Source organism: Sarcophilus harrisii, chromosome 4 (genome assembly GCF_902635505.1).
Source record: "Sarcophilus harrisii chromosome 4, mSarHar1.11, whole genome shotgun sequence".
Lineage (NCBI taxonomy): Eukaryota > Metazoa > Chordata > Mammalia > Dasyuromorphia > Dasyuridae > Sarcophilus > Sarcophilus harrisii.
The window spans coordinates 88664579-88689048 of record NC_045429.1 but is presented as its reverse complement, the minus strand read 5'-3'; the positions used below and the strand labels follow the sequence as shown (position 1 = coordinate 88689048).

Genomic DNA, 24470 nt, shown 5'->3' with positions numbered 1-24470 from the left:
TGTGAATGATTTCACTATTCTCAGCAATACAGTGATCCCAGACTACTCTGAAGTACTGAATGCAGATTGAAGCATCCTTTTTTGATTTCTTTATTTTTATTTTTATTCTTTCACAGCATGACTAATGGGGAAATGTTTTACATGACTACACACATATAACCTACATCAATTTGCTTGCATTTTCAGAGGGGAGAAAGATGAGAAGGAAGGAGGAGACAATCTAGAACTCAAACTTTTAAAAATGAGTGTTAGTTGTTTTTATATATAACTGGAGTAAAAGTAACATATTAAATCACAAAATCAAAAGTTAAAATATGATGGAGAAAATAAATGAAAGCAGTTATTTGATCAAATATTTCAGTAATGAAATGAGGATGTGGAACTTTAAACAAAAATAAAATTGCTTTCATGGAATTAAAGTCTTAAGAATTATGATTAAATAATGACTGATGGGATGCAGAGACATCACTTTCTACAACTCACTAAAATAACTAAAATAATAAAATCAGTAACCTCTCCAGGACCTCGCTCCATTATGTTATCCTAGGTGCCTCCCCACTATTAGGTTATCCCCATCCAGGTACCTCCCCCATTATGTCATTGTTCTTGTTATTCTATGAAAAATCTTGCTGTCAAATACTCAGGGCTGGATTCTTTGAGACAATAGTCTCGTTCAGCCCTGGGACCAAACATGAATCATTTGGTCCCAGAAAATCTCCCCATTTAATAAACTATTAAATTGTTCTCTAATCTCTGTCTTGCTCAGTTTCTCCAGCATTACACTTTTTGCAAATGTCAAAACTTAAAATCCCAGTAAACCATATTGATATGCCTTTACATGTATATTTAAGAGCTATCAATGATGGATTTATGCATCAATGTAATGCCTAGCAGTACTCAGTGTGTGGTAGGAACTTAGTAGTTGTGGATTAATATTGTAGATATGTGCCTTATGATGCTATTAATATAACAAAGTTTCATATTCACTATTTATTCTGGAATATGTTTTGTGATTAAATTACACAACACAGTAGTTTTAGGAAAATTGCCAAAGGCAAGGGAGAATTATATGCTTATGAATAAGCTGAAACACATTCCAAACAAGAGTAGGCAAAGATATGTAAAAAGATGTTATTTAAAGGAATTATGAATGAAAAAGAAACCTCAGTTACCCACATGGATAAAGGATGAACAATGGATAGCTTGAGTGTTCAATACTGACAATATCTAGAAAAGTCTGGGTTAGGGACCTATCAAATTTTGTAGATATTCCCTGTGACTACCTTATAAGAGGACATGGGTGAATTGTTTATGATAATAACCAGTGATGGATGTGTTATGATCTGCACATCTGGAGGGGAGTGCAAAAATTGATGAAAAATAGATTCTTTTGCATATACTGAATAAAATAGATTATAAGATTTTAATGTAATGTACTTTAAAAATAGAACTACAAGGTCTCATAAATAGGTTTCATCAAGTTGACATTGTTAGTTTATATTTTTGGAAGCAAGTTTTTTTTTTTCTATGTAATTTTTTTTTAAAGCAAGAAAAAAAAAAGCAGTGAAAAACAATATGCTTCAATTTGCATTGAGAATTCATTAGTTCTGTCTTTGGAAATGGGTATCACTTTCACCACGAGTACTTTGGAATTATCTTGAATTCTTGTATTGATCAGAGGAACTGTCTTTCACAATTTATCATCCTTACAATATTGTTATTGTGTACAATGTTCTCCTCTTTCTGTTCACTTCATTGTTTTGCATCAGTCCGTATAAATCTTTCCTGTTTTTTTTTTTTTTTCTGGAACCATATTGCTTCTTATTTCTTATACCACAATTACATTCCATCACAATCATATACCATAATTTGGTTAGCCATTCCTTAATTGATAGGTATCTCCTCCATTTTAAATTCTTTGTTACCACAATAAGAGCTTCTACAAATATTTTTGTACAAAAAATCTTTTATCTTTTCTTTGATCCAGACCTAGTAGTAATATTTCTGGGTCAGAGTTTTAAAGCCCTTTAGAAATAATTCTAAAATGTTCTCCATAATTGTTGGACTAGTTCACAACTCTACCAACAGCATATTAGTGTACTTCTTTTTCCACACTTCTTCTGGCACTTATCATTTTCCTTTTCTGCCATCTTTGCCAATCTGATAAGTGTGAAATGATGCCTTAGAGTTACTTTAATTTGCATTTATTTGTGATTAGTGACATTTTTATATGACTATTAGGACATGTTTATATGATATTTATATGACTTGATTTCTTCTTCTGAAAGATGATTCTTCATATTCTAGTCCATTTATCAATTGGGGAATAGCTCTGTCTTAAAAAAAAAATCGTCTCAATTCCCTTTATATTTGAGAAAAAAAGAAACTTAATTTTCCCCGTTTCTTTTTACTACCATATTCATTAAATTTGTACAAATTTGTACGCAAATTATTTGTACATAAATATACTAAAGCATATTTAATTGTTAGTAAATAATAGTGCACTTTACATGAATGTGGTAGTTTTAAAAATGTTTTGACTTGACTGTGTATAAAGCCTCCATTTTATTTCACATAATATTTTTGTACCAAATTCCAGTATTACTTCAAAATTGTATTTGTCCTTTTTCCCTCTAGAGTTGCCAACATAACTATTATGAGGATGCAAAAGCTTATGGATTCAAAAATAAACTAATTATTGTTGCAGCTGAAACTGCTGGAAATGGATTGTATAACTTTATTGTTCCTCTCAGGGCATATTATAGACCAAAGAAAGAACTTAATCCCATAGTCTTACTATTGGATAATCCGTAAGTATGTTTTAAAATCTGTTAACAGCAGAAACATTTTATTAAATTATGTTACATGAATTACTAATGTTTTATTATTATTTGCATGAACTATTTTAAATCAGAAACATTATGGCACATAATTCTTTGGGAAATACATACTGTGCTACTTTATGCATGAAAGAATATTCAGTGTAGCATCAATGAATTACTTAGAACATTTATTAATAGGCGATTTGCAAATGACCATCATCACACAAAAACAACAGGAAACACATGGCTGAGAAAATAATTACAGTAATTTTCATTAAATTAATCAACTAGCTCAGAAAATCTCCACAGTAACTGAAAAATTTGTCCTCTTTCTTGAGAACCATTAATTAGTACAGACATATAATAAAGTTTCTTTCTTCTTTTAGACCAGTTTTTGAATCATCTTCTTAAGTAAATAGTTACATTTAAGCCACTTTTAATCAAATAAGAAGTGTAAAATTCCATAATGTGAGTTCTTAGTTTTTATTATATTCTTTTATTCAGAAATGTCAGATGATTCCCTGAAATTACATGGTGTGCCTATAGATTCAGGTGCAAATTCTAATCCATTTCTATTCTTTGACATTCCTCAGAATACCCCTAAATGCATTAAATTTGGAGAATTAGATGAGTGAGTGTTTTTTGCCACTCTACTAGAGATACTTTTGGTCAAGCAGTTTTTAAAGCTGACTTCTCCAGTATGATAGTATAGAAATACACACCAGATTAAGAGAATCACTGGAATATAAGGCCAGAGTTACTTATAAATGAAGTGAGAGCTACCTTCCTTCATAGAAAGTAGCAGATACACCTATGTTAGCCCACAAGTCCTGAAAAAGGGTCAAGAAAGTCTGAGTAGGGGGCTTAGTTCATACTTCTACAAACCTGTATGATTAGTTGTGGGCAGCAGAGGGCATCATGTTTCTATCATCAAATAACTGTTTTAGATTTATGCTTTTTGGGGAGTAGCATATTAGGTGACTAGAGAAACAGGAATTGAGAATAAATCAAAAGAAATCAGGACCAAGGAATATATATGGACTTGATCTTTAAGGCAAGCTGCCAATAAGAAATAGATTCCAAGACAAAAGAACAAACAAAATACCATCATTAAAATATTTTTGAAATGGGACAGAAGAAACAAAAATAGAGAGCACAAATGGTTCTTGTTAAAATACAACATATTTACTTCTTTTAAAAAAAAAACTATGTAAAAAAAGTTCAATCTCTTTTTAAAACTTCCTTCTTGTTCTTTATACATTAAAATGTTTGTATTTTCTGAGGAATATTAGATTAACAATTTTTAAAAGATTAGGACAATTTACCGAATGTGTGTAACACTTTAACCTGCTGAGGCATCACTTCTGCTACCCTTGGGGTCTTAAAGTACTTTTCAGTTGAAGACAAGGGTTCAAACTCTAATTGTTACTTATTATCTGTATGATTTTGGACAAATTAATCTTGCTCATTTAATTCTTTTACAAAGGACCTTCTTTGTAAAATTGGGGGTGGAGTGGGATTAAATTAGATGTTCTAGATAGCCCTTCAAATTCTCAACCATTGATCCCGTGAATCAGTGTCTACTAACAAGAAACTTGTTAGGAAGGGGAGAGGAACAGTGGCTGCCTTCCTTCATGTAGCTCAAGAGAATGCTGGGCATACTCCCACAGGTCCTTCTGCCCTTTTCTTCTCTCGTGAGTGGCAGGATGTTTTGTGCCTACTTTTCTAATTATAGGATGCAAGACTTTTACTTGCTGAATAATCTGATTCTCCAGAATTAGAAGTTTATTCTGTACAATGGAGAAAAACATCCTTGCATGTTAGTCACCTATCAGCTTGCACATGAGTACACTCTCCCTGAAAAACATCCTCTTCTAGGTTGAGGTGACCTGGATTCTGGGACAAGGTTTCAAACGGATAGGCTAAGGATTATGATTATCTGTTAATGGCTTACAAAATATTCTATACCATAAGGATGTGTTTGCATAGTTCCTGGCATGTAGCAGGTGTTTTATAAATATTTATTTACTTGATTTAGTGACTGAAGGCACAATATCCCTTAACATTGGTAGAGACCATAATACATTTTTGCTGGTCATTTTCCTTGACAAAGTAGTTTGGAGGTTCTTTCTAGAATTTTTTGTTTCTAAACCTTCAAATTCATGTATAAGCAGCCAGACTTTCTGTCAATTACTTTTCTTTTCTTTTCTTTTTTTTAAATTTTAATAGCCTTTTATTTATAGGTTATATGTATGGGTAACTTTACAGCACTGACAATTGCCAAACCTCTTGTTCCAATTTTTCCCCTCCTTCCCCCCACCCTCTCCCCCAGATGGCAGGATGACCAGTAGATGTTAAATATATTAAAATATAAATTAGATACACAATAAGTATACATGACCAAACCATTATTTTGCTGTACAAAAAGAATCGGACTCTGAAATATTGTACAATTAGCCTGTGAAGGAAATCAAAAATGCAGGTGGGCAAAAATATAGGGATTGGGAATTCAATGTAATTGTTCTTAGTCATCTCCCAGAGTTCTTTCACTGGGCATAGCTGGTTCAGTTCATTACTGCTCCATTGGAACTGATTTGGTTCATCTCATTGCTGAGGATGGCCAGGTCCATCAGAATTGGTCATCATATACTAGTGTTGTTGAAGTATATAATGATCTCCTGGCCCTGCTCGTTTCACTCAGCATCAGTTGGTGTAAGTCTCTCCAGGCCTTTCTGAAATCATCCTGTTGGTCATTTCTTACAGAACAATAATATTCTATAATATTCATATACCACAATTTATTCAGCCATTCTCTAACTGATGGGCATCCACTCAGTTTCCAGTTTCTGGCCACTACAAAGAGGGCTGCCAGAAACATCTGTGCACATACAGGTCCCTTTCCCTTCTTTATGATCTCTTTGGGATATAAGCCCAGTAGTAACACTGCTGGATCAAAGGGTATGCACAATTTGATAACTTTTTGAGCATAGTTCCAAATTGCTCTCCAGAATGGTTGGATGTATTCACAATTCCACCAATAATGTATTAGTGTCCCTGTTTTCCCACATCCCCTCCAACATTCCGCATTATCTTTCCCTGTCATTCTAGCCAGTCTGACAGGTGTATAGTAGTATCTCAGAGTTGTCTTAATTTGCATTACTCTGATTAATAATGACTTGGAGAATCTTTTCATATGGCCAGAAATAGTTTAAATTTCTTTGTCTGAGAATTGTCTGTTCATATCCTTTGACCATTTATCAATTAGACAATGGCTTGATTTTTTATAGAGTCAATTCTCTATATATTTTGGAAATGAGTCCTTTATCAAAACCTTTGACTGTAAAATATATTTTTCCAGTTTATTGCTTCCCTTCTAATCTTGTCTGCATTAGTTTTGTTTGTACAAAAATTTTTCAGTTTGGTATAATCAAAATTTTCTATTTTGTGATCAGTAATGATCGCTAGTTCCTCTTTGGTCATAAATCCCTTCCTCTTCCATAGGTCTAAGAGGTAAACTATCCTGTGTTCCTCTAATTTATTTATAATCTCATTCTTTATGCCTAGGTCATGAACCCATTTTGACCTTATCTTGGTGTATGGTGTTAAGTGTGGGTCGATGCCTAGTTTCTGCCACACGTTCTTATCCCCAAAGCTGGGGTCTTTAGGTTTGTCAAACACTAGGTTGCTATAGTTATTGACTGTTTTGTCCTTTGAACTTAACCTATTCCACTGATCAACTAATCTATTCCTTAACCAATACCAAATGGTTTTGGTAACTGCTGCTCTATAATATAATTTTAGATCTGGTACAGCTAAGCCACCTTCATTTTTTTTTTTTTCCATTAATACCCTTGAAATTCTTGACCTTTTGTTTTTCCATATGAATTTTGTTGTTATTTTTTCTAGGTCATTAAAATAGTTTTTTGGGAGTCTGATTGGTATAGTGCTAAACAAATAGATTAATTTAGGTAGTACTGTCTCTTTATTATATTTGGTCGCCCTATCCAAGAGCATTTAATATTTTTCCAGTTGGTTAGATCAGACTTAATTTGTGTGAAAAGTGTTTTGTAGTTTTGCTCATAAAGTTTCTGGTTTTCCCTGGGCAGATAGATTCCTAAGTATTTTATACTATCAGTAGTTACTTTAAATGGAATTTCTCTTTGTAACTCTGACTGTTGGATTTTGTTAGGGATATATAAGAATGCTGATGATTTATGTGTGTTTATTTTGTATCCTGCAACTTTGCTAAAGTTATGGATTATTTCTAATGACTTTTTGGTAGAATCTCCAGGGTTCTCTAAGTATACCATCATATCAGCAAAGAGTGATAATTTGTTTTCCTCATTGCCTACTCTAATTCCTTTAATCTCTTTCTGAACTCTTATTGCCAAAGCTAGCATTTCTAATACAATATTGAATAGTAATGGTGATAGTGGGCAATCTTGTTTCACTCCTGATCTTATTGGGAATGATTGCAGTCTTTTTGGTCCTTTGCCATGACTCTAGATTCACTGTTCATAGAATGAGGGAAGAAATATTCTTGTCTAATGGCTTTGTAAATTAGATTCATGTGAAAATTCTAATCCATTCCATTCTTTGACATCCCTCAGAATACCCCTAAATCCATTAAATTTGGAGAATTAGATAATTGAGTGTTTTTGCCTTGCTACTAGTATCCATCTATTTCACACACACACACACACACACACACACACACACACACACACACACACACTTTGCTAATCTATTTTTCCTCAAGCTTTAAAACCTTTTTCTCCATTTGCTTCCTCTTCTGAAATTACACTTTCCCCCCCACCCGATCTTTAATTGTTCTCTCCATTTCTTTTTGGTTTATAGAAAACATCTTAACAAATTATAGACATTGTAGATGCCTCTTCCACAGATCTGCAGGAAATGGATTTCCTAAAATGCTGATCTAATTCTGCTATCCCTTCCAATACTCCATCCCCCAATATATTCAAGTGCTTCATGATTACCTATAAGATCAAATATTCTATTTTAAATTTAAAGCTCTTCGGTGAAAAATTGGAACAAGAGGTTTGGCAATTGTTAATGCTGTAAAGTTACCCATGCATATAACCTGTAAATAAAAGGCTATTAAATAAATAAAAAAATAATAAAATAAAATAAAATAAAAATTTAAAGCTCTTCACACTCTGGCCTTCTGCTATTCACTTATACAGCATTTTCACTTTTATATACAACAGAAAATTTTCTTTCTCCTTGCCTTTGCACTGACTGTTCCCTATGCTCCTAGGATATTTCCTTTTCATTTTCACCTGTTGGAATCCTAGTTTTACTTCAACATACATCAACTTCAGCTTCCTACATAGACCTTCCTGGTACTGGAAGAAGCTAGGGTCACTCTCCACAAATGTATGATTATTTTGCATATATTCTAAATATGCTTTTTATGGGAATATGATCTACCTCCTGAGACTGGGAACTTTAAAATTTTTATTCTTGTTTCCCTAATGAGTAATATAGTGCCTAGCACATAGTAGTCCCTTAATAAATGCATATTGATTAAATGATTTATAATTGAATTTGTTTTTACTTGCCTTCCTAAACTGTAGAGGACTGCAGATGTTGGGAAACTCTGAGAAAAGTATATTTGAAGCAAAGATACTTACAGCAGGGTGTTAATGCAGTGTGATTGATGACACAATAGTTCTCTAGTTCACACATATTTAGAGTGCTGGAATGATGTAATCATACTGAGGTATTTAGGTGCCGAGAGGACTAGAAATAGACACATTCCATCCTTGACCATCCCCATGATGGCACTCCTGCCTCCTGCACTCATCCAATAAGATCAAGGCCAGTCCCTCCAGAGAGCTAGTTCGGACACTACACTAAACTGCAATTAAAGTTAAAATTAAATGTCTAAGCAGTCATTGACCACTCTTTGAAATATGCTTTCCCAGCAACATTTATTCATCTCTGGCATCCCCTCTGATGTTCTAGCCACTATCAAAAATGATAAGAATAAAACTAATGCTCATTCCCTATGAAGGGGAATTGAAGAGAAAAGTAAAGATTTGGTGCATCATAGAGTACATGGCAAGGGGATGATATGAAAAGATAGAAAGAATGTAAGTTCAGTGGACACTTGCAGACCTGATTCTAATAATAATTGTCATGGAAGCTTTAACTATGGTTGTTTGCTCCCTCCTTAAGCAGATAGTAACTCTTATCTTATGGTATCACCATATGTAGGTCTTTTTACTATATTATATTACAATATTCGCAAAATATCAACATTTAAAGTCCATAGTCTTAGTTTTGTTGAAAAAATGCTTATACTTTATCATTTTGGTGATATTGGCAGTGCCCTCCTTGATGCAAATTGCAACCCTACTATTCCTTATTATCCTAAATAATTCTAAATCATGCCTTTTAAAAAATCTTCCACAGAATTAACCATCTGAATATCATGTAGATCTCTAAATTTTACTAATTAATCACTCTATTTTTGTCTATTTTTTTGGTGTATCATTATAATAATTTTCACTAAATTACTAGACTGATTTATTTTTCAGACAAAGTTTTCAATTATAGATTTTTCAGAATTCTCTCACCCAAGTTATCATTTACATTGCACTGTAATTATGCATACTAAGCATCTTCCCATTGCCTTTTAGAAGAATTAATATTAAAAGGTTAATTATTTTAAAGATATTGGGGGAGATAAGTAGATAGAGTAGTACTTTAATTTATTTAGTTTAGAGAAGATATGACCTCTAAATTACCTTCAAATTTTAAATATATAATATTTTGTCTAATTCTAATTAATTACTTTGGCTGGTAAAGATTACTTGATTTAATAGTTAAAATTCAGAAATTGAAGTCAGGAAAGCCTAAGTTTAAAATTAATTTTTATACTGTGTGCTCAAGTACAACACTTAATTTGTTTTTCTCTTCTAGTTTTTTTTTTTTTTCTTTTGTTAAATGTGCTTTAGTTAAAATAGTCTCCTACTTTCTTCTATGACTCCCAACTATCAGGTCATTACACAGCATCATTCTTTATGTCATCAAATATATATTTGCCATTGATATAGCCACCTTCAACCTGGGTTATCCAAAATATTATTTTTATTTTCCAGCAAGGTCTCTTGCCAGAATATAGGTCTTTATCTGTTAAGCAATAGATGACTGCTTTGATTTGAATGTATTTATTCTGAATACTAGTATCTTGTTTGGAGTTATCTATTAAGTCCTAGGTAGTTTGACTCCAGCAGTTGAAGGGTTATATACTCTGATAAAAATCTTAGATTTTTCTTAGACTATTCCTGATATTTTGTTGTATTGCCAAAGTATCACATCACAATATAATACTTTTATCACAAGAATATTGCTATTATTTCAGTTAATTTGTATAAAATTACTTTTGCTTCACTTTTAAAATAACCAATTCATGGCCAAATACAATGCCTAGAAATACTTTCCCAGGTTGAGGTTAACTCAATGATTAAAAAATAATATTGCAAAATAATTGTAAGAATGGAGACTTTAATTTATTTCCAGTAGGACTACAAAAATACATATTTATATGCTTATATTGAATCTACTCTGTGTCAAACACTGTACTAAGCACTTTAAAAATATCATCTCATTTGATTTTTAAAGAAACAAATTTAATGTTTTTATAAAAATGATGATAAGATTATGTTTCAAAATAGAATCATCACTGGATTTGATTTATTGGAGAGAGGGGTAATTTATTTATAGAGATCATCTATGAATACAAATCAGTGTGATAAAAATCTTTGCATTTATAAAGTCCTCAAGAGACTTTATGGAGCTGATATCTTCCCCACAGCATAAATAATCCAAATGGATATATGTAAGGTCAAAAAGAAAAATTGTAACAGAGCCAGGACTTGAAGATAAGTTTCCTAACTCCAGATCACTAGTTTATTATCATTATGCCTTTCCTTAAAAAAAAAAATCCTTGAACAGAGCAAAATCCTATCTATATAATAAAATTTTCTTTGTTAATTTAAAATTGCTTCTTCAAAGATAATGTAAAAATCAGTGCAAGCTCGGGCCAGAAGACCATCTCATTGAAATATTTTAAAATATTTTTTCAATCATTCTGTGTCTTTTGATGGGTGGTATTATTCATTTGTGAAAATTTAATGTGTGTGTATCAAAACAATAAGACAGGTTAATGTTAATTTATATCAAATTTTACATGGAAGTGATATATGCTCCCACACTCCATGGATTATAATGCTGAAAGGAAAGTGCTTAAGTACAATTCTAATTAAGCCATATATTTTATAAATATATGTGTATTGGACCATGCTCATAATTTTAAACATGCACACATATATTGCTATGTACATAAAAATATGCAATTTAATTAATTGCAATTAAAGTCTCCTCCTGCCTCATTAGTCTTACATTTATGGAAAACACTCTTGTGGGAAAATTTATCATCAATTGGTTCTTAAAATGAAAATTGGAAGGAACCTTAGAGGCCCTCTGGTCCATCCTTTTACTTTATACTTGAGGAAACTGATTCTCATAAAGGTTAAGGAAATTGCTCAAAGAACCATAGATAGAAACTAGTATAGTTAGTATTTAACTATTATATGTACACATATACACATATGGGTCTTTCTCTTCCAACTTAGACAAGTAAATATATAAGCTTATTTACCTCATTTATCTTCATCTACCTGCATTTTACAGTGTGCTGATTAGGAAAGAGTGATTAAAATAAAGCTTAATTCAAATATTATCATTATCATCACTTATACATATGAAACATATATTTCAGTATTATAAGCTATTTATTGTGATCATTCTTTTAATTAGAATGATTTATAGCAAAAGCAACAAACAAAGGAAGAAACTTACTAATGTATAAGAATGCACCTGTTTCTTTTGGGTTTTGTAAATTTCATGAAGAATGAATTTAAATGTGTAATTTAATAATATAAACAAAAGTGCCCTCTGCTGTTTTTAATCAGAGTAGTGTCTATGTATATGTGTGTGCATGTTTGCATCAATATATATATATATATATATATATATATACATATACATACACACTCTCTATATATACATATATGTACATATATACAAATAAATGACAATTTACATAATATAGTTGCATATGTCTACATATATATCACTATTTTAGTGTAATAAATATTATATTTATTTTTGTAAGTAATATAGTTTCTAATTGAAGATTAATTCTAAAGGTTAGTCTATTAGTTTTTGCCAATTTCACTATTAATAGTAGTAAACTTGGCAAGGAAGTAATAGACTAACCTTATTAATAGTTAGTAAATTGCTTTTGTGAGAATATTATTACCACTTCACCAAGTTAGTCTGTACAACCTGTACAAAGAAATAATTGAATTTAGAATTGTTACCTACTGTCACTCAGGATTTCAATATAGCTACGGGAAATATAACATACCTTTTTATTTACTTAAGAGTATAAATATTTCTCATAGATAACTATGAGCTATCATTAATATATAAATATACATATATAAATATTTTTCAAATGTTATACATTGATATTAATTGATGCAGTGATTCATTTTGCATATATTTATGTGAAAGTTCTCTTTAGATTAACTTAGAATGCATATATAACTTGAATTTTGATGACTTTATAAGTAGAAAATTATTAGTTCAATATCTTTTTAGAGATCCTGATTGAAGATTGTTTCCCAGCAATGTCTCTTTTTTAGTCATTGGATAAAATTTATTGTCAAAATATTTTTATAGGATTGTGCCATCTTGTTTCTGTTTTGAAAGTTCAAAAACTCTTTTTATATTTTTAAGTATATTTTATTTTGCTCATTCTTTATGACAAGTACAAGATACAGTTTCTTTTGCAAATAAAAATATAAATTGCTTTATTTTCTTAAAAATAAATTTGGTCATCAGTGACCATTTTGTCAATGTAAGTTAAGCCAATTTAAGTAGGTTTCATTCAAAGTGCTGCAAGTGTTGTGATGTTATGTTTCATTTTGTAACCCATCTGTTACGTAGGCCAGATATGCATTTTCTGGATGCCATCTGTTGGTTTCCAATGGTTTACTACATGGTGGGCTCTATTGACAAGTAGGTGATATAATTCTTGGCACAATAAACATTGTAGTATTCTGTGCTTTGTTGTATGCTCTGTTTTGTACCTGCATGATTAGTGTGTGGTGCAATGCCAGTATTTCAAAAGTGGTACACTTTGCATGAAGAGCTAATGTTCTTGTATTTTAGTTCTCGTATTTAAAATTCCTGTCCAGAATCCTACCCTCAACAATAAAATAAGAAATTTATTGCATGCCCAGTTTTGCTCAATTTCCAAAGCTTGCTTCAGTGTTGTATCTTTGGCTGAATGAAATTCTTGGAATTTTTATAGTATTGGCATCATTAATGTCAACAATATGCATTATACAGTTATGGGAAGAATTGAAATTCTTGTGATTTCATTGTTATAGAGATAGGAACATCTAAATTCAGAGATTCCCTAAATACCTTTACTTGCAATCTTATTAAATGGAGGAATAATTAGAAAATTATATATATATATATATATATATATATATATATATACACTAACTTTTCCCTAAGCTGAAATGATAAAAAAAATCTCTAAAGTTGTAACATTTCCTCTAATGTTTACCATGCTCTTATAATTCCTATATCTCAGAAGCTGAAATTTCCAAAGTTTAAACTATTTTATAAATAAACTATAATAATAGGTCTTGTGATGTGCTAGGGTTGAAATGCAATTATGAGTTGACTTTTAAAAATTTAAAAGGTTAGTTACCATTAAAAGTCTTATCACATAAACATACTTTTATCTATTTTAATCTCAGTTCAGAGGCCTTTCTAAAGGGGGAAAAAAACTTTTGCATTTTACTTTTGGTTTATGCCCTTTAATGCTTGTGTTCTTAAATTTAGGGAAAATGCATTATTCAACTTTAAAAGTCTCAAATTTATTACTTCAATAATAAATGTTTTGTCAATAACCATTGATCTTTTCTTTTTTGAAAATTTGAAAGTGGCTATTGGCTCCTGAATGAATTTAAAGCTGTGCATAGACTAAAATGTTTTTCCCCCATTTTATTCATATTATTTATATCGTAATTTATATTTGTATTGTATTTATATTGTATTTTGTACATTGTAATTTATTTGTAATACATTGCCATATTAAGAATTTAATTCAAAATTATAAAGTCATTTAATACACATATTATTTATATATAATATCTATACATTTGCATTCCCAAGTCTCTTCTTTACAGATAAAATAACCATTTTTTCACCTGTGTTTTCCTTTGCAGTTTTGCAATGAGCTAAAACAAAACAAAAAACAAACAAAAAAACACCTAAAAAAGACAATGAATCACTGATGTCATTTTTGTTGTTTTTTTAAAATATATATTATGGAATATAATGACATTTTTCTCATTCCATAGAATTGTGGATATAGATCAGATTATTGTGGGTTTTGTTTTTTGGTAAAAAAGCCTTTGTGATAGAGGATTAAATCTTTCTATGCATATATGAACAAAAACAGATACATGTACATAAGGTTATGCTCTACATCTCACCCTTAAAAGGGATACAATTGGGTATTATCAGGGAAGGATGTTGTGGAACCTATAACATGTAGAGAAAACTAACCTGCATCCCTCTGCTGTGAAAGAGACTTTTTTTGTTCCTATCAAGAAAGTTAGAAGTTGATGTCTGTGAATGTCAGAAATTCTGTACTTGGCAAGGACTTTACTGGTCATGTAGTCAAAGCTATCCTAAGTGCCTTGGAAAAGCATAGAGAAGAAAAGCAGCTATTTTTTTTCCTATCACCACTTTCTCTGAGATAAATTACTAGCATTAATAACTATTGCCTTTTTAAAAAGATTTTTCTCTAAATTCAGTTTCAGGTAAAATTGGGCACAGTAAATCTCTACTGGCAAGGAGTAGTTAAGTGTTCTCCTTTAAAAAGACAACAGAGTAGTGTGACACATGAAGAAATAATTAGAAAGCAGTTATTTATGGATTGGAACAGATCAACTCATGAATAGAAATAACCTGTTTGATGATTAAAATTTTAACAATTTATTAAACAAATGTGTGTTAAATATCTTTTATGTGCAGTTAATTGTGTTGCGTTGATTATTTGTTTCTATTTATTCATTATATTTTCAAATGTTATTTCTTACAAATTACTATAACTTTTAGTCCCAATTCAGAGGAAAACCTGTATTATTCAAATTGAGAATTATCCCATACATTTGGGCATGGTTATTTGTTTCTTTACATAGGAATTCATTCTCTGTTACAAAAATTTTCACCTAAATAATAATTTTTGATAAAAATTTTGGACTTTTGTGAGACCAAATACAGAATGATATATTAATAGATATAGACTTAGTATTTCCACTATATAGCACATTTACCACTGAATGAATTTACTTTAACTGTTCATTCATTGTTTTTTCCCATTCATGGATAAACTTGTTCTTTTATGTAAATGGTCATTTTTGCTATGTTGATTCTTTTTAATGCATTATTTTCTAGTCATATTAAGATCTTAATTTATGCTTATCTTTTTGAATATGATATATTTCACGAACACACTGTTGGACAACAATATTGAAAGATGGTGAAGTGACTTGACAATTCAGTAAGGTGGATTGAAGTCATCTAAGCAACTTAGATGTAACTTTCATGGTGAAGAAATACCTATCACTTTCATTTTCTATCTTTTCCTATTTATTTATTTTGGTAGATTCATTGACGTTTAAGTTTCCTAGGTTAAAAAAATGATTATTCACAGGTAGTTAAAAATTAATCTTATTGGGATGTTGTGATCCTGGCCCCTCTCTCCATAGGAGATTTATTTGGAATAACATTTTGTTTTCACAGTTTTAGCCTTAAAATCTCAGCCACAGAACCTTGTTCCTGATTCAAGAGAAATGTTTTTTATGGTCTACTCCTGGGGTACATGGACCCACAGCTTTGTTAATACCCTCTCATTTTATAAAAGAGTAAGCAATCCTGTCTCCCTGCAATATCATGAAAGGAAAATGGTTCCAAATAATAATGTATGGCTAACCCAACTCATCATATAATTACAAAACATCCTAAAAGAGTTGCCACTTCAGTCAATTACTTAAAAATACCTTTAATTTTATGTATTCTACTTTTAATCCAAAGAGACAGCAAGACTTACTAATCCATCTCTCCTCATGTGTCTTCAACAGACTTCATACTAAAGCAGTCTTTTCACTTTCCAATCTGGTCACTCACTCTTGCATTTTACTCCTTTTTCCTGGTTTGTATGAAACAGAGCTTATTAAAGTATTATTTCCTTCTTGGGGCTTTAATAATAGTGAATTTTATATAAATAGAATACTAAGGCATTGAATGAATAGTAGTCAATATTTATTGTAGTATATAGGCTACATTTGTTTTATAGTCTCCAAATAGTCATATCTAGATTCTTTAGGAAAAACAATTATTCAAATTTGTTGTACTGGTATATCAGAATATATGCATAAGACATATTAGATACACTTGATAGTAAGCCTAACATAAGCTTATTCTATATCAATTGTGCATATTGACATGTAAGAAAAGAATTACATTTTACAAAGTGAAAATTCTACATATTTTTCTTTATTCTTTTTACTTGATCCTCCCAAGTCATGTATAATAACTTTCTTTTAATTTCCTAATATCTTTAAGAATAAACTGTTAAGATGCTTCATCTTTAAGATTACATTTTGTTTGCACAGTACAGGTCTGAAATGTTCTAATTTTATTACTATTTTGTTGTGAAATGTTTAGCATTTTTATTTCATTTGTCAATATTGCTCTATCTTTTAAAACACATTTTTAAACCGAAAACTAGCAAAATGAATTTCATCTCTAATACTAATTTAATCGGGGTTATAATTATTTTGACATTGGAGCAAATGCAAGGTGTCCCAAAAGTATTAATCCAATTTCAAGATAATATAAAACTGCACTAAGACTTCTGGATCACCCTACATAATAGCAGAGTTCTCATTTAATTTGGCTGGTACATTTTCTGTGAAAACATTAACTCCTGTACTTATACGGACAACTGCATAGGAGTTAAAAGAAGCAATTAAACCTGCCAGAATAAGCATATTTTTAAATAAATTGATTCTAATTCTGTATTATTTTTAAAAATTTGTTTCTATCTGCTCATTTTTACAAAAGCTTAGATGACTTGCTTAGGTGTGGAGTAACATTTGCTGCCAACATGGTGGTTGTGGATAAAGAGAGTACTATGAGTGCTGAGGAAGACTACATGGCAGATGCCAAAACTATTGTAAATGTGCAAACCCTCTTCAGGTAAGAATCAGAAAAATCAGACAATACATTTTCCTAAGGTAATTTGGGGTAAAAAAAAAAAATCAAGTTGTATAGATGTGTCTATGAATGATAGATATAAGAACTTAGCTTGCTACTTCCAGCTAACTTGACTATACAGAAATTGTAAACACCACCTTGTCCTTGTTTATTACTATGCTATTTGCCTCCAAACATACATAATATATATATATATATATATATGTATATATATATATATATGCATACATGTATTTGCATATACATATGTAAGTATACAAGTACACGTGTTAATATATTTTTAAAATTTTAATTTAAGTACTATTTCAAATATTTTTAAGCCAGAATTGAAGTTATGTAATTTTCATGTTGATCATTTTAGAAATCTGAATTTTCTTCTTGTGAATTTTGTCTTTCATTGATGGGAAGTTTGAGACAAATTCTCCTTGCTAAGTAGAAAGATGATTGTGACATCTCCTAATCTTTGCCTGTATATTTTCTTGAATGTTGGAAAACTCAATCAAACAAAAATCACAAAAGTAGGCCTCAGATTAAAGAATAAGAAGTCCACAGAAATCCTTGAGCCTTAAATACTTCTTGGCTAGTGACAATGTCAGGTCTACATTATAAGGAAAATGGATATGTACATTGACGTATAGTATAATGAAGTTAATAATTGAATTATTTTTGAAAGCAAACACATATGTAGCAAATGTAATAAAATTGAGAATAATTCAAGGATTGTAAAACTATTTACAATAGTAATGATGGGTTTAGCTGAACCACTTGCATAAGGTTGCCCTATAAACAGTTTCAGCAAGAAATGATATTGATAAGGTCAATAATCAGAGTTAAAAATAAACTTGACTTTATAAATCTAACTGATCTAGACAGAGAATGTAGGTACAACTTTCTCTTTGCTATTTTTGTGTTCTATGCACAGAGTTTATTCAAATACAGTCTTCAATTTACTTTTCTTTTAGGTGGAATGAGTAATAATAAACAAATGCAGGTCATTATTATAAGTCAACTTAAATTCCTTATCTTAAAATTATAATATCTACTTATACATATATAATGGTATCCAATATATAAATATATTTCAATAGTATGTTTACTTTTCTGAGTACTTTTAAGTGTATAAGATAAATATATGTTTTCTATCTCATTGGGAGGTGCAATGGCAAAGCAGTTCTTTTGAACTTAATTGACTTCTCTCTTTGTATAGAATATTCAAGTTGAAAATTATTCTAGAAATTATCTAATTAAACCTCCTAATCAAAAGAAAAATAATCTCTATAATATATCTAACATGTAGATATCTAGTTATTGCTTGAATATTTCTATTGGCAGGAAATGCAACAATCTCACCAGGCAGCCTGTCTCATTTTCCTTGAGTACTATGTTCCTAGTCACTATTCAGTAGGAAGCTTTGCCTCTTAACCAATTACAAAATGCTAACTAGCAACAATCTCAAAGAGCAATTGGGTTAGTGTTGAGAGTATTATTATTTCAGAACAATAGAATTCCAATTTATATAAACAGCATTTAGCTATATGAAAATTATGCTAGTGATCTACTATCAATAAAAAAATGTACTTTGAAGTATCTTTCCAACAGTAATATAATTAAGGGAACATTGAATTAGAAGGAAACTTTCACATCTTCTTATCCATGGTCATCAAGCAATATAGATTTCTGAGTTTAAGTGGACAGTGGCTGAAAAAATATTCTTTGTATGAACTAGTCTACACAGAAATTAATAATCACTTTCTTATATGGAATCTTTATTGTCTAAAGGAATTAACTTATTCCAGACTACCTAAATTTTCACTTTATTCTATCTTCAATATTAAATTAAATGTTCCTTATTTTCATAAAGCCATACATGATCCTCTGAAGACAGAATTGTATCTTTCTTCTATGAACAGACCTTTATACTTAGACATTTTTACACTTTTTCTTGAATAATATACAGTAGTATGGAAGATTGCAGATTTTTGCTCCTTTGCAATTTTTAAGTTTCCATGGCAAGACAGCTACTTGAAATAAAGCTAACTTGTAATTAAATCACATTATTATGTAATTTTTCACTGAATTAGATTTCAGAAATCATGTAGTTAAAATTTGTCATTTTATAACAAAAAACAAAAAGAAACATATAGTGGTTAAGTGATGGTATTGCCAAATTAGTAAATGGCTAAGATTTGACTAAAATTCACATCTCTTAATTTCTGGTGATGTTGTTTTTTCTACTATACCACACTGACTTTTAATTACCTTCAAAGTCAGAATAAGGAAAATTTAACAACTAAATCAGCTATATAGATAATTTTTCTATATAAAATATGACAGAATAATTAATTTGGAAGGATGAGGTTTCTGTCCAATATTCAAAGTAAAACTCATATTCCATATAAGTAAATTATAGCTTCAACAGTAAAGGTATAGTGATTGTGGACTAATTCTAGAATTTTCATTTTTATTATGATGAGAATTATAATAAAAAGATGTTTATGCTATAAATGTAATATCAACAGTTGGGCTTTTCTAATGATGCTCTATCTTTTTCCTGATGAATTCTTAGTGACTTTATAGAAAGATGTGAGCTTTTATAGTAGAAGAATAAATAGCATTTGTCTTCCTAGCACTTTGCATGTTTCTTTTTCTGTAATAGGCAATATATAGTGTATTATTGAATTTTACTGATTTATCCTCATACTTTCTTAATAATAAAGGGGAAGTATCAGCATTAGTTCCATATTCAACTTTAGGAAACTTAGGAAAGTATACTCAGTAGCAGCATTTATGTAAGATCTCTTTGTGTATGTGTGTGTGTGTGTGTGTGTGTGTGTCGCACGCATATACGCACAAGCATTAATTGCTTCAGTTATTAAGGAGGAAATAAGTATCTACCCATATTATTCAGATTTCTTTATCTATATTGGCAGACTCCTACTATTTTGGCAATTAGTTCCTCCATAATGTAAATAGCAGACGCCACAATTCAATTGAGATTCAGTGTCCGTAAATACTGTTAGATGTTTCTGAAGATAAAATATGTGAATAAGACATCATGGGGCTAATGTTATATTATTCAGTCATAGTCCTTTTCAAAATCCAATAGTATAAAATACAGTTTGAACACAGGTACATTATGAAAATTGGTTAACAAATTACATTAGTCTATGTAAGTAGCAATGTGCAATTGTACTAGAAGGATTTCAGTGAGAATTAAGAAAAGAGGGAATGGGTGCAAAATATTTTCTTTTTTTTTCCTTCCTTCCTTCCTTCCTTCCTTCCTTCCTTCCTTCCTTCCTTCCTTCCTTCCTTCCTTCCTTCCTTCCTTCCTTCCTTCCTTCTTTCTTTCTTTCTTTCTTTCTTTCTTTCTTTCTTTCTTTCTTTCTTTCTTTCTTTCTTTCTTTCTTTCTCTGAGGCAATTGGGGTTAAGTGACTTGACCAGGATCACACAGTTAGGAAGTATTAATTATCTGAGGCTGGATTTGAACTCAGGTCTTCCTGACTTCAGGGCTAGCACTCTTTCCACTGCATGATCTAACTGCCCAGCACAAAATATTTTCAACATGACTTTATAACTCATTAAATTTGAAAGGGGAAAAAGAAGAAAGAGCCAAAGAGTAATAGTTGAATGTAGGATTTTTGCCCTTGACAGAACATGAAAGAAGGAGCAGGAATATAGGATATAAGAAGCTTGACTTCCTATATTGAGTTTATTGTAAAGGTGCACCTTGTATTTGGACTTGCTCTGTAAACTGTTGGTAATTCAGAAAGTGATTGAACTCAGGAAGGAGTGGAACAATGGAACTATTGATATAGGACTCATCTGCATGAAATGATAGTTGAAGCTATCTAAATGAATGTGATTGTCAAGAGAAGGAAAATATAGTAAGAAAACACACACACACACATACATATTTTTTTGTCTCTGAAGCAATTTCAAGACTACCTTTCTATTAGAAATTTTTAACCATTCATTTTAATTCCATATTATTAATGATGATGATGATAATACATAATAACAGAAGTTTATAAATAAATGCTCTAAGGTTCCAGAGCCCTTTGTATACCTTATTTTGTGTGATTCTCATCATAATACAATGGATTAGAATCCTGCTTCTTTGATCATTCCTTTTTTTTTTTTTTATTCTCTTCACCTCTACTAGTTTCAATTATGCCAATGGATTAATAGTACTCAAAAACCTCATCTTTTAAGGGGAAATTGTTTTCCATACTCCCATACCTCTCCTATCTTTCACTGCCAAAGTTACAGAGTAATTTGTGCATGCTCCTTTTTTTCAGTTTCTTGTTATTTGGCATATGACCCCAACACTATAATAAACTACTCTAATATTTTTCATAATCTTGTAATGGCCAAATCCAATGGCCTTTTATTAATCCTTATCTTTCTGGAACACTGAAGTTTTTGTCACTGTTAAATAATTAAGTACTCTTTAATATTTTCAATTGCTTTGATTTGTTTATCAATGCTCTCTCTCTGTTTGCCTTCAACATTTTATTTTATTTTTTAAATACACATTATTTTAAGAATCATGTTGGAAGAGAGAAATCAGAATGAAAGAGGAAAAACATGGGAGAGTAAAAAAGAATAAAAAAAAAACGTCCAGATCCTTTATTGTCTCCTTCCTGGGGCTGGGCAGCTTTCTGGAGAGCTTTTCAGACTGGCCTTGGTCTTAGTGGAGAAATGCAGGAGAAGAGCCTGCCACCAGTAGCCTGACTGAAGATCAAATGAATGTCTGTCCTTGGTTCCGAGAGCTTGAACTTCTGCTCTGTCTTCTGAAGCTTTCTCCTCTGTGGCTCTCAGTCCATGCTTATATGTTTTAACTGAGTATAAACCAATCATTATATTACTAGGAAACCAATATTTGTTGTAAGTTTAAATCAATAATACTGAACTTAGAGTACTTATTAATCACTATGCTAAACTAGATAATCATTGTCTTTATCAGTTCCACTGAGTAAGAATCCTTGTTTCAGAGTTCTGGCACATAATAATCTTAGCCAATCTGAGAGGTCAATAATATATAGAAATGGTGATGATTTATGTGGGTTTATTTTATATCTAGGAACTTTAATATTTCTTTTTCCTGTTACTTCTTATCTTCTGAGAATAGCCCTGCTAAACTCTTTTTAACAGAGGGAATCAAATAAATAAAATATCTTCCTCTTACACTATTACCCTGAATTCTCATTCTATCTTTTTTCTACCATCATTTTTGTATTTCTAAGATAATCTGCATTGCTACTTCAACTTTCTTATCATCTTCTATCTCCTCAGTTATTTGCTTTCATCTTATATCTCCACTGCCATCCTCTTCATAGCCATTTTAAAGGCATATTATTGACAAAGCCCATCAGCAAGAGATAGAAAGAGAAATTCCATTTAAATTTACTGTAGACAAAATAAAATATTTGGGGGTCTATCTGCAAGATAAACCTAGGAATTATATGAACAATTACAAAACATTTCTCACACAAATAAAGTCAGATCTAAACAATTGGGAAAATATCAATTGCTCATGCATAGGACAAGTTAAAATAATAAAAATGACAATTCTTCCTAAATCTGTCTACTTGTTCAGTGCCATACCAAATTGCCAAAAAATTATTTTATGGAATTAGAAAAATAATAACAAAATTCATTTGGATGAACAAAAGGTCAAGAATATCAAGGGAATTGATGAAAAAAAATGAAGGATGATCCTTAGCAGAACCAAATCTAAAATTACATTATAAAGTAGGATTCATCAGATCTATTTGGAACTATGAAATAGAATGGTGGATTAGTGAAATAGATTAGATACACATGACACAATAATCAAGGCTTATAAATATTTGATAAACTCCCAAACTCTGGATTTTGTAATAAAAGCTTGATATTTGACAAAAATTGCTGGGAAAACTGGAAAATAATATATCCAAAATTTTCTATAGACCTAAATCTCACACCTCATACCAAAATAAGGTCAAAATGGGTACATGATTTGGGTATAAAGGATAAACAAATTAGCATACTAACGGATAATTATATGTCAGATATTTGGAGAAGGGAGGAATTTATGACCAAGAACTAGAGAACATTATGTAATCCAAAATGGACAACTTTGATTATATTAAATTAAAAAGGTTTTACAAAAAAAAAAAAAAGGAAAAGAAAGAAAAGAAACAAGATTAAAAGGGAAGCACAAAATTGGGAAAAATTTTTACAGCCAGTGTTTCTGATAAAGATCTTATTTTTAAAATATATAAAGAACTTTGTCAATTTTATAAGAAAATAAGTCATTTTCCAATTGATATGAAGGATATGAACAATTTTCAGATGAAGAAATACAAGTCACCTATAATCATATGAAAAAATGATCTAAATCACTATTGATTAGAGAAATACAAATTAAAATAATTCTCCACTGCCATACTGGCAGTTTTTATCTTTCAAAAATCATCAATGACCTCAATAGCCAGTTTAAAGGCATTTTCTCCATTGCTACCTTCCTTGACTTCTATTCAGCATTTGATGGTATTTGACCTTCCCTTTCTTGTTTCTCCAGCACTTCTTCATTTCCATGATCTTATTTTAGGATTTTTTCCCAAGTCTCTGACCATGACACCGATTCTTTATTTCCCCTTTTTTCTCTTCCTTCCAAAATACTAGCATTTCTTAAAATTCTATCCTTGACTCTCATTTATTTTCTTTCTATTCTCTCTCTTGACAATCATATTCCTTCAGTCAATTTTTCTATATGGATGCCTCTCAAACCTTCCTAACTACAAGACTGATTCTATTTCATTTGATGCTTCTCTTAAATAATCCACTCCTTTTATGAAGACATTATGCACACACATTTTTGTGTATGCGTGCATATGTGTACATACAAACATGTGCATATATATACATTGCTATCTATATCTATATCTCTACAGCTCATTTCATTCCATGAAATCCCATGGAATATAAATGACTTATCCAAGATCACTTAGGTAGTTAATAAGAGACAGGATTCAAAGCTAGGACCTCAACTATGAATCTAGTATTCTATACAGTAGACCATGTTGCCCCTTATGAAGACAGAAAATTTACTTATAATTAACCTGGATGGTTGGTTTTAGTTTTGTTCACTTACACTTGTGTAGGAAAATAAAATAACATTACTTAATTTTTAAGATTGATGTTGTATAGTGTTTTCTTATATTGCACTTAACAAAGGATCTATCACATAGAAGAGGGAT

The 24470-nt window shown here is 30.7% G+C and overlaps 1 protein-coding gene across 2 annotated transcripts in view; it reads left to right on the top strand.

Annotated features, from left to right (window-relative positions):
- KCNT2 (potassium sodium-activated channel subfamily T member 2) overlaps positions 1-24470 on the top strand; it is a 542167-nt gene that overhangs the window by 427901 nt on the left and 89796 nt on the right. The window contains exons 19-21 of one of the 2 annotated variants that reach the window (XM_031937080.1): positions 2638-2810; positions 12867-12938; positions 17073-17207. In XM_031937080.1, the coding sequence (XP_031792940.1) occupies positions 2638-2810; positions 12867-12938; positions 17073-17207 (380 nt within the window). The remainder of the gene's footprint in view (positions 1-2637; positions 2811-12866; positions 12939-17072; positions 17208-24470) is intronic. The other variant, XM_031937081.1, reaches the window with a different exon arrangement.